This window comes from Triticum aestivum, chromosome 2D, assembly GCF_018294505.1.
Source record: "Triticum aestivum cultivar Chinese Spring chromosome 2D, IWGSC CS RefSeq v2.1, whole genome shotgun sequence".
Lineage (NCBI taxonomy): Eukaryota > Viridiplantae > Streptophyta > Magnoliopsida > Poales > Poaceae > Triticum > Triticum aestivum.
In genome coordinates, this window is record NC_057799.1 from 36121905 (window position 1) to 36133763 (window position 11859).

General features: G+C 40.3%; 2 protein-coding genes across 2 annotated transcripts; one reads left to right on the plus strand and one right to left on the minus strand.

The window, feature by feature from the left end:
• Nucleotides 1–6536: 6536 nt before the first annotated feature.
• On the minus strand, nt 6537–7641 carry LOC123048553 (putative expansin-B14). Its single transcript, XM_044471634.1, has 3 exons — nt 7489–7641; nt 7031–7337; nt 6537–6930 (listed from the first exon to the last, which is right to left on the minus strand). The coding sequence occupies exons 1-3, from the start codon at nt 7622–7624 to the stop codon at nt 6609–6611; spliced, it is 765 nt and encodes a 254-aa protein (XP_044327569.1). The 5' UTR covers nt 7625–7641; the 3' UTR covers nt 6537–6608.
• A 2880-nt stretch (nt 7642–10521) lies between these two features.
• Nucleotides 10522–11619, plus strand: LOC123048554 (ribosome production factor 2 homolog). Its single transcript, XM_044471635.1, has 4 exons — nt 10522–10548; nt 10712–10777; nt 10871–10963; nt 11575–11619. The coding sequence occupies exons 1-4, from the start codon at nt 10522–10524 to the stop codon at nt 11617–11619; spliced, it is 231 nt and encodes a 76-aa protein (XP_044327570.1).
• The last annotated feature ends 240 nt before the right edge of the window (nt 11620–11859 follow it).

Below are 11859 nucleotides of genomic sequence, written 5' to 3' on the forward strand. Positions count from 1 at the left end.
CCAAAACAAATGACCATGCTGTTCTAAAGGACTCTCAAAATAATATAAGTGAAGCATGAGAGATCAATAATTTCTTCAAAATAAAACTACCGCCGTGCTCTAAAAAGATATAAGTGAAGCACTAGAGCAAATGACAAACTACTCCAAAAGATATAAGTGAAGATCAATGAGTAGTCGAATAATTATGTAACTATGTGAAGACTCTCTAACATTTAAGAATTTCAGATCTTGGCATATTATTCAAACAGCAAGCAAAACAAAATAAAATAAAATGATGCTCCAAGCAAAACACATACCATGTGGTGAATAAAAATATAGCTCCAAGTAAAGTTACCGATGAACGAAGGCGAAAGAGGGGATGCCATACGGGGCATCCCCAAGCTTAGGCTCTTGGTTGTCCTTGAATATTACCTTGGGGTGCCTTGGGCATCCCCAAGCTTAGGCTCTTGCCACTCCTTATTCCATAGTCCATCGAATCTTTACCCAAAACTTGAAAACTTCACAACACACAACTTAACAGAAAACTCGTAAGCTCCGTTAGTATAAGAAAATAAATCACCACTTAGGTACTATTGTGAACTCATTCTAAATTAATATTGGTGTAATATCTACTGTATTCCAACTTCTCTATGGTTCATACCCTCCGATACTACTCATAGATTCATCAAATAAGCAAACAACACATAGAAAACAGAATCTGTCAAAAACAGGACAGTCTGTAGCAATCTGTATCATTCGAATACTTCTGTAACTTCAAAAATTCTGAAATAAATTAGTGGACGTGAGGAATTTGTCTATTAATCATCTTCAAAAATAATCAACCTAAAAGCACTCTCCAGTAAAAAATGACAGCTAATCTCGTGAGCGCAAAAGTTTCTGTTTTTTACAGCAAGATCGCAAAGACTTCACCCAAGTCTTACCAAAGGTTCTACTTGGCACAAACACTAATTAAAACATAAAACCATATCTAACCAGAGGCTAGATAGATTATTTGTTACTAAACAGGAGCAAAAGGCAAAGAACAAAAATTAAATTGGGCTGCCTCCCAACAAGCGCTAACGTTTAACGCCCCTAGCTAGGCATGATGATTTCAATGATGCTCACATAAAAGATAAGAATTGAAACATAAAGAGAGCATCATGAAGAATATGACTAGCACATTTAAGTCTAACCCACTTCCTATGCATAGGGATTTAGTGAGCAAACAATTTATGGGAACAAGGATCAACTAGCATAGGAAAGCAAAACAAGCATAACTTCAAGATTTTAAGCACATAGAGAGGAAACTTGATATTATTGCAATTCCTACAAGCATATATTCCTCCCTCATAATAATTTTCAATAGCATCATGAATGAATTCAACAATATAACCATCACATAAAGCATTCTTTTCATGATCTACAAACATAGAATTTTTATTACTGTCCACATAAGCAAATTTCTTCTCATTCAGAATAGTGGGAATATCATAAAAAAACTTGAATACTATAAATTGTTTCCACATTAAGAGAGTAATGTTCAGAAAAAGGGTAATAATAATCATGACAAGTTTTATAGATATAATCATCACTACTTTTTATAGCATAAGTATCATCACAATAATCATCATAAGTAGGAGGCATGCTATCATCATAATAAATTCTCATATCAAAACTTGGGAGACTAAAAATATCATCTTCATTAAACATAGCATCCCCAAGCTTGGGACAAACAGTAATTGCAGCAAATAAATTCTCAAACATGTCATTCTCATCAAACATAGCATCCCCAAGCTTGGGCCTTTGCATATCATAAGCACAATCACTCTCATCATTAATAGTATGGATAGCACCAATAGTATAGCAATTATCATCATCACAATGAGTAATAGGAGCAACATCATTTCGGAGGGATACCTTTTTACCTTTGCTTCTCCGTCTTTTCTTTTTCTGCTTCGCATCATGTGTGGGTTTAATCCTCTTTTCGGAGCTCCTTATTAATGAGAATGGTTGAATAGAAAGCTCCTCCTTGTTACCTGATTCATCATAAGAAAGAATAGGAGGATATTGGGAAATCTCTTCCCTTTCATTAGTATTCTCTTCATCTTCTATTTGTTTTCTTGTCTTTATGTAATTGGCAATATAAGGATTTTCAATGCAATTCACCGCACAATACATATAAATTTCCTCTAGATCAAAATCAAGAACTGTCTCAAGGGCAAATTCTGGAATATCCTTAGTTATACGTTTCATTTCTTCATGACCCAGAAGTAAACTAAGTTCATTATGATGCGCAAGGGAAATCAAGTCATCACAATTTTTGGACACGATTCGATCATGAAACAATTTGCATTGGATATTTAAATGACCACGTTCATTGCAAAGTTCAGAAGGATGGCTAAGAAAATTTAAATTTCCAGCACAAACATCCAGCCTTTTTTGCAACCATTTAGTTTCTAAATACTTATGCCTCTTGAAAAATCTATATTCCCTATTTGGTGTGTACTTGCAAACTCTATGCACTCCACAAAAATTGACATGCTTATAAGAGACATTTTCATCATGACTAGTGCAATCATCATTAGTACTATGGATATTCAAAGAGTTCATACTAACAACATTGCAATCATGCTCATCATTCAAAGATTTAGTGCCAAACATTTTAATGCATTCTTCTTCTAGCACTTGGGCACAATTTTCCTTTCCATCATTTTCACGAAAGACGTTAAAAAGATGAAGCATATGAGGCACCCTCAATTCCATTTTTTTTGTAGTTTTCTTTTATAATCTAAACTAGTGATAAAACCAGAAACTAAAATATTCGATTGCAAGATCTAAAGATATACCTTCAAGCACTCACCTCCCCGGCAACGACGCCAGAAAAGAGCTTAGTTGACGGGGTGTTAGTGCCGCTTACCTAGCCTCCCCGGCAACGACGCCAGAAAAGAGCTTGATGTCTACTACACAACCTTCTTCTTGTAGACGTTGTTGGGCCTCCAAGTGTAGAGGTTTGTAGGACAGTAGCAAATTTCCCTCAAGTGGATGACCTAAGGTTTATCAATCCATGGGAGGCGTAGGATGAAGATGGTCTCTGTCAAACAACCCTGCAACCAAATAACAAAGAGTCTCTTGTGTCCCCAACACACCCAATACAATGGTAAGTAAATTGTATAGGTGCACTAGTTCAGCGAAGAGATGGTGATACAAGTGCAATATGGATGGTAGATATAGGTTTTTGTAATCTGAAATTATAAAACAGGCAAGGTAACAAGTAATAAAAGTGAGCGTAAACGGTATTGCAATGCTAGGAAACAAGGCCTAGGGTTCATACTTTCACTAGTGCAAGTTCTCTCAACAATAATAGCATAATTAGATCATACAACAATCCCTCAACATGCAACAAAGAGACACTCCAAAGTCACTAATAGCGGAGAACAAACGAAGAGATTATTGTAGGGTACGAAACCACCTCAAAGTTATCCTTTCTGATCGATCTATTCAAGAGTCCGTAGTAAAATAACACGAAGCTATTCTTTCTGTTTGATCTATCCTAGAGTTCGTACTAGAATAACACCTTAAGACACATATCAACCAAACCCCTGATGTCACCTAGATACTCCAATGTCACCTCAAGTATCCGTGGGTATGATTATACGATATGCATCACACAATCTCAGATTCATCTATTCAACCAACACAAAGAACTTCAAAGAGTGCCCTAAAGTTTCTACCGGAGAGTCAAGACGAAAACGTGTGCCAACCCCTATGCATAAGTTCACAAGCTCACTGAACCCGCAAGTTCATCACCAAAACATACATCAAGTAGATCACGTGAATATCCCATTGTCACCACAGATAAGCACATGCAAGACATACATCAAGTGTTCTCAAACCCTTAAAGACTCAATCCGATAAGATAACTTCGAAGGGAAAACTCAATCCATTACAAGAGAGTAGAGGGGGAGAAACATCATAAGATCCAACTATAATAGCAAAGCTCGCGGTACATCAAGATCGTGCCAAAGCAAGAACACGAGAGAGAGAGAGAGAGAGAGAGAGAGAGAGAGAGAGAGAGAGAGAGATCAAACACATAGCTACTGGTACATACCCTCAGCCCCGAGGGTGAACTACTCCCTCCACGTCATGGAGAGCGCCGGGATGATGAAGATGGCCACCGGTGATGGATCCCCCCTCCGGCAGGGTGCCGAAACAGGGTCCCGATTGGTTTTTGGTGGCTACAGAGGCTTGCGGCGGCGGAGCTCCCGATCTAGGTTATTTTCTGGAGGTTTGGGGATTTATAGGAGAGGTTGGCGTCGAGAACAAGTCGGGGGGCCCCATGGAGAGTCCACGAGGCACAGGGGTGCGCCCCAGGGGGTGGGCGCGCCCTCCACCCTCGTGGGGCCCACGGGACTCCCCTCCGGTAACTCTTCGTTCCAGTATTTTTTATATTTTCTAGAAAAAAACTCCGTTGATTTTCAGCGCATTCCGAGAACTTTTATTTCTGCACGAAAACAACACCACGGTAGTTCTGCTGAAAACAGCGTCAGTCGGGTTAGTTCTAACCAAATCATACCAAAATCATGTAAAAATATTATAAACATGGCATGAATACATCAAAAATTATAGATACGTTGGAGACGTGTCACTCCGCGTATGTAGAGGAAGAAGGGAATGAACTGGAGATAGGTAAGTGATGTGTGTGATAGCAAGCATAGTCTCTCGACATGTATTTATAGGCAGCAGAGAGCCAGAGAGATCACATACTGATTAAATGCCGTGGTGAGGGGATACTTTTTATTTAATGAGTGTATCCGCAAAAGTTGTGCACCTTTTTCAAAGCTTTTTCAAAGAAATTACATTCCTTAATTATCAGAACCTCCAACCTTCTATTTTAGACGAGGAACCCCTAGGTAAGAGCATTTGTAGTGGACGCTTAATACTCTGATTTATTCATTTATTGTCTGGCAGTATAAAGAACACCCGAAGTAACAAAAATTAACAAGCGCTATCGCCTATTTCCTACTTCAGTGGGAGGAAGTTTCCTTCCCTAACCACTATTCCCGCCAACGGTGACATCTCTAGCCATGCGGGTAGCTCCGGCGAGCCTCATGGAGCCCACTGACTGTGGCCCCGCTCATACCTGGTCCCGCTACCGCTTTCATATTGCGATTCTGTATTTATGGTCTGATTAATAAACACATAATATTTTGGTAGATCACCCCCTTATTAAGTTTGCTATTTTATTACATTACATTTTCCCAGATTTGGTAGGTAGCCTTTTCGGTGAGTAGACATTTTAATATGGTTATCATTGTCCTTTGGTTAATTTTGCTTGCATGTGTGCATAATTGACTACCACCCCCACACCGTATGACATGTTTTGCCCCGAAACAGAAAAATAATTCATCGACCAGACACTAAAGTTATCAAAACAATATATACACGAATCACAAATTGTTGTACAACATAGGATAGGCCCCACTGATGGTTATAGTCGTGTACCTTCAAGACATAACGATGTGATATGTAGGTATCATTTTGCTATATATCTTCAAGATGAAGTCATATGAGTAAGGGCATGCACAATGGTTGATAAGAAGCTATTTTCTTATGCCTTACACATCATTTAGAGAAAGCAAAAGACATGTTGTACAATGTATTATCTTTATCTCTAGAAATTAATGTCTGCATGCTCCTAAATAATTATAGTGATTAAAGATAGTGTATGACTTATACTTCTAGAGAGTATTATGGATTTGATACTAGTGTATGATAGTACCTTCATAGTGCATATTACCACTGATTTGTCCTTTAGATGACCTCATTGATTGTTTTGTATGTCTCATAGCAGCACCTCATTTATTATGATACACTATCATGATATAATATTTAGTATCATTATTTCCTCATTTAATGATATGCTATGTCAGCAATATAGATCAACGATAGTTTGATTTTGGCGCGTCTAGTTTCCATTATATGGTTATATGAAACAAGACATACCAAATTTTAGGCCGATCCATGTCTATGAAACACTAGATCAGTGAAGTAACTTTGGGCAATCATAAACTCATAGATTTAATTAGGACCATCATGAAAAATCAAGTAACTTCAGGCCATAATCTAAAGCAAATCAGCCATGGAAAACAAAATCCGTGAATAAATATAAGGAAGTACTCTACAGATTTGATACTATTTTTCCGCTTTTGCTATTTGTCAGTTGCATGAATTTTATTTTGTGTAAGTCACCTTTTCTTCTTCTTATGTTCTCTGAAAATTTATTCACGGACAATTCTTGAAACCCTAAATATATTATGTTAGTGCCTTTTTTTTGTAGTAGTAGTCAAGATTTCCAACACAAATTTAATACTCGAAAGATCAGTTGGCATCAATCTTGAGCGTTTAGCAATATCCATCGTATCCTTGGAGTACAAAATTAAGCAGATAAACAGCAGATCAGCTGCCAAATTATTCAAAGAAAGCATTTTTTTCACATTATGTTTGCAAATTTTCAAAGCATGAAAGCAAGTATTATTCCAGGCACGGGCTCGATTACTACATATAGCTAGCGCACTCGTGCTGCACAACTAATTAACGTGCGTTCTCCATTGATCCCACGGACGGATCAATCACCGGAAGTTTACGATGGATCGGTAGGTCTTGCCGGCCTGCCAGCCAGTGGGGATGACATTGCGGGCGACGAGCTTCTTGCCGGAGCCGGAGGTGAGGCGGAACGATATGGGTGCCTGCAGGGTGGACCCCGCGTTGTACTTCCACACGGCGCCCCACGACTCCTGCATCGGCGCCCAGCTGCCGCCGCGCTGCTGAAGCTCGACCGCAGACAGGTCACCGTCGCCGGCCTCGTCCTCGATGAGCACCGCAAGGTAGTTGGGGTTGGAGCCGGCGTCCACCTTGAAGGCGATGTCCAGCCCATGCCAGTTGCACGGGACCCTGCGAGCGAAGAAATCAAAGAGATGAGGATCACACTAACAATGCCAGTGCACGTAGGCATAAGTGTGTGCGCTAGCTAGCTATTTAAGCGAGAGCTTACCGGTTGTACTGGATTCTAAGCTTGCCGACGTTGCGGAGGTTGTCGTCCTGTCCAGGCTTGGCCATGGCGCCGAACGCTTTCCCGCTGAGGTCGAAGTGCGCAGCCTCGGCCTGGCACGGCCCGCCAGGGCACTGGTCTGTGACGACCACGGTCACCGGGGACCCGGAGCAAGCGGGATTGCCGATGCATCGAACCTGATAGCAAGCGCCGCAGCCCTTGCCGCCATTGAAGATGGAGGAGCCACCCGCCGTGATCATGGCGGAGAACGGCGGCTGCTCCACGTCGCCATGGTACCCGCACGCACCACCTGCGGCACGCCCATGCACGCGTCAGTACTCGATCACTACGAATACACGTAAACAACTACTACTATGTACTATTGTATGTGCGCGTCCTAGCATGCATGCACTCTCATCATGGAGGTCGATCTGCATGTGACTATATACAAATATACCTACCGTCAGAGCCGGCGCCGTGGCGGGGACCGTACCACGTCGCGCCGCCGTCAGACCAGCCGGAGACGCTGGGCGGATGGAGGATGAGGAGGCAGCTGCTGGCTAGAGCCACGAAAGCGAGGAAGGAAGAAGAAGCCATGCTCACGCTGAAGAATATACGATTACTCCGGGTACGTTAGAGCAAGGAGAGTCTCTCGCCATGTATTTATAGGCAGAAGACGGCCAGAGGGATCGCGCGCTGATTACATGCCGATTGGAGGAGAGTTTTCCGTTTATTCAATTAGCGTATCCTCAAAGATTTTTTAACTTCCTGAAAACAAAGCATCTTTGCAGGGATTCTATCCGTTGTTTGTCTGAGAAACAATTGTAGCTCAATCAGTGATGTATCCGTCAGATCTTATATGTGGAAATTTATTCAAAACTTTCCTTTTATAAGTTTTTTTTTTAGAATCTTCTTTTATAAGTTTTGGTAGTATTTATTTTCTCTCCGTTGTTCTTCATGGCCTATATATATATGCTCTGGGCCAAGAAGATTATGTGTATGTAGCAGATTTGTCTGGGGAAATCCCTACTTGCCGCATTTATATGACAAACTAACGAGGATGGCCCGGCCCATTTGCGTGGAGAAGTATCCGGTTTTGAAACCTTCTGGAAGGCCCCAGTCGGTTTATAGCGGTTGTGGGAACCTTCCAGAAGGTAACAAACCGATTTTTTATTCTGTCTTTTAATTTCGTTTTTTCTTTTCTTTTTTGTCATTTTTGTTTTATACTTTCTTAAAAATGTTCATGGATTCAAATTTTATTGTTCAAAAGTTCAAAAAGTGTACACATTTCCAAAAACTGTCCGAAAATTTCAAAAAAATTGTTCAGAAATTAAAAAAACATTCCCATTTTCCAAAAAATCATCTATTTTAAAAGTGTTTGAGTTTCGAAAAAATGATCCTTTTTTCAAAAAAAATCAGAATATTAAAAAAATGTTTCTGTTTTCAAAAAAAAAATAGATTCAAAGATTGTTCGTGTTTTCCAAAATGGCAGGTCAGCGACTCGTTCTGGTGGCGACAAAGATCGCTTGGTGCTCCAGAGACCTTGATGTAATTTTCATTATGTTTGGAGAGTTTTGAACTTTGATGATAGATCTGAATCTTTTTCGCAGAAAAAATATACAACAAATATGAAGCTTCCTACATTATAATCATGCAATATTGATGTGTGTTAATGATACATCGGCACCATCTTGCAATAAAAGAAAATAGGCTGCCAGCAAACTCGAAACAATCATGCAAGATTTCAAAGCATACGAAAGCAAAATGATAGAACTTTGTGCATGGTTGTAATAATGGCTGTAAAATCAACACTTGGTGCCACCGTAGATGGGAACATGGTTGAAGCCAATTACTCCAAAGACGCAAGTGTGAGTCTTGTGCCTCCACAGTATAATTGTGTGATGTATACATCAGGATAAACTCCTTCCCCAAGAACATTTCTGCAAACGTCTAAATGGTATTCCATCCGCTTTAAAATACTTGTCATGGTTTTAGTTAAAGTACATATGAACAAAATTACCGTATGGACACAGCAGGATAAACTCCTCCCCTCAAGAGAAAAGAAATGTGACGTCACGAAACATACAAATGGCAACCTTGTAGTATCAATCTTCGCATAATGAAAAAAAATGTTTCTACGGATTCTAAGAAGATATTATTTTTAGGGTTTGTAGATCTTACTCAGTATTTTTAGGTACAACATGGAATTACGCCAGTGAGGCCTGGTTTGGCAGGCCGGGGCAGGCCAGAAATTTCAAAGATCATACTTTCTGGGCCGAAAATTTCCCAACTTACTCCGGGTTTTGCCCCGGGCCAGCCCGCCCCGATCCCAGATTCTCGTCCCGATTGAGCCCTTGAGGGACGCGCAGTTTATTCTCCTGCGCCGCAGCCGCCTCCAGCCGTTTATCGCCGGCGCGTTGATCGGCTTCGGCGCCGCTCTGGCTTACGCACCGCAACCGCCGACCTCCGCCACGGCCGCTGCCACGCCTTCTTGTTTTTCTTTTGTTACAACGGCGTCCTGGTGTGCTGGAATCCGTTCACGACGACTGTTTCCTGAGCTGCGCTTGGTTCCAAACGAAACTACGGGAGAAAGAGAAACATGAGAACTTACTGTGGCTAATAGTTTTCCCCTTCTTTTGTGCCAAGCCCTCTCCTATAGTCCTATTCCATCAGCAGTGCTACTGCATCACAAAGAACATACTATCACAACTGAAAATTACTCAACAGCAGTTCAAAGTCCTGTTTGGCTGTTCGGTAGCTGCTATGCTTGCATCATTATTTAGTTACCTTTCTATCTCATACTGTGAACTTGTGAAGACTATGCCCCCTGTGAAGATCATGTTCAGCACACTGTTTTATCATCTTCCTGCAAGAACTAGTACTGCTGCCTTAAAAAGAACAGCGCAACTGCACCTGGAAACTTGATGTAGAGACACCATCATGTTTGCACTGTTTTACTCTGTATTTTCGTGTGAAATAAGACATACTCAGGATTCTATTTTCGATGTTGGAGCTTTCCTGTGGTCTGGAGTTTGCCATGGAAGCATTTGTAACATAAATTTATACAACCTAACATTCATCTTCACTTCTTCAGCCCCTCGAACACTAAAACTTCTGCATTCTAGGGTGTCTTGTGTAGGCTTTTTACCTCAAAATTACTTTGCTGCTGTTAGAGTTTACTATGGATTAAAAAAGAAATTACAGATCTGATCACAATACTTGAGTTAATTTCCCTACTGCTACTTGCTATTATTTTTCATCCATATGTCTAATCCAGGGCCGGCTTTAATTTGGTTTTTAAATGTTTACTAAGATAATCCAGTGAAGTCTAAATCCATTATTAATGCTAGAGGGAAACCATTATAAGTATATACAAATGCATATCTGTTTGACTATAGAGTAGTTGCACGTTGTCGCCATCCCTAACCACCTTGAAAGGTTAATCCTTGGATTTTTACATCGTCCAGCTGCAAGTCTACTCAAAGAAGCTACCTATGAGGACTCCTGGGCATGCTAAGAAGGTAATTACAATGGAACAACTGACTTTTGTTCATCAGTTGTTATCCTGATGGTTAGGTTGCAGACTGGTGTCATTGGCCCCAAACAACTATACTTCCTGCTCTAATTTTGTCACTGAGAACTTGTATGTCAGTATGTATTCTCAACTACATTAACATTTTTAAGGTGAAAAATGTGACGAATGATGTAATTGATGGCAAGCGGGGCATGATCTACATTCCAGACCAGAAGGTCTGTGTCTAATTTGTTTTATTAATAGTTGTGAAGTTTAAATTAAACCTACTGGTATACTTAATCTGCTTCATGTTCTTTTTTTACTGAAAGATTTCAAAATTGACCTTAACAAAAGACATAAAGGGTCTGAAGCGCGAGCGCCGTGATGCCAAGAAAAACAAGGGGCATTCGAAGAAGCAAAAGGTCAACCCTGAGTGAATAATACAGTCATCATATAGTGTCCGAACATATTCTGTTTTCCAACATCAATATCATTAATGCTTGTTCCAGAGTTACTGAAGTCTGCACTGCGGTATTGAGTTAGCTAGGTACTCCCTCCGTCCGATAATATAAGAGCGTTTTTGACACTAGTGGGACGGAGGGAGTAGTTCTGTGTCAATTTTTAGATATATAATGCAGCTTACGATGCTATATGTCATGGTTCGGTTCATGATCTTGGCCTCTGTCACCATAATAGTCCATGTTCTTTGGCTTCAGTTATGTACTGTAGGTCTTTATCATCGATCAAAATAAAGTTTCACTATTCTTGTTTCGGAGTTGATGTGACAAGTCAGATGATAACGTTTTGTATCAGTCTAAACTCTGACGAAGCTTGCTTCTACAGCTTAGTATTTTTTTTTACTTTATGCCCTTTAATTAGATTTGTGTTGTATACTGTGTTCAACATTTGCCGAGATAAATCATCGATCTTCCAATTCTGTAACAGTTTATGCAGTCAGTCAACATCCCACTCAGTACAGATTCCATTGCTGCCTGCCACTAACGTTAACTCTGTTTCAACATTTTATTTTCAGCCGAGGAAGAAGAAGAAGAAGCCCGCTCCCAAGAGTGCAAAATGAAGGCGAGTGAAAGCCATGACTCAAGTGACACGCACCAGCTGAACCAATTGTCTCCTTAGCGTCTTAACATCGTACGTAAAATTTAAGCTCTGTACTGGCTACCTTAAAGTCACTGCTGGGTTTAAACACCTTAATCATCACAGCAATCTTTTGAGAATAGTTTCTGCCAAATGCAAGGTCTTGTGTATGGGTTTGGTAGTTTTGCACACAAAAAAAATTTATGAGTAGATTTTTAATTGT

Coding starts and splice junctions, on each gene's coding strand:
- LOC123048553 (XM_044471634.1), bottom strand. CDS start 7,624: ATGGCTTCTTCTTCCTTCCTCGCTTTCGTGGCTCTAGCCAGCAGCTGC. Junction 7,338..7,488: donor CCACGGCGCCGGCTCTGACG/GTAGGTATATTT, acceptor GGCGTGCCGCAG/GTGGTGCGTGCGGGTACCAT. Junction 6,931..7,030: donor CTTAGAATCCAGTACAACCG/GTAAGCTCTCGC, acceptor CTTCGCTCGCAG/GGTCCCGTGCAACTGGCATG.
- LOC123048554 (XM_044471635.1), top strand. CDS start 10,522: ATGAGGACTCCTGGGCATGCTAAGAAG. Junction 10,549..10,711: donor CTCCTGGGCATGCTAAGAAG/GTAATTACAATG, acceptor AACATTTTTAAG/GTGAAAAATGTGACGAATGA. Junction 10,778..10,870: donor TCTACATTCCAGACCAGAAG/GTCTGTGTCTAA, acceptor TTTTACTGAAAG/ATTTCAAAATTGACCTTAAC.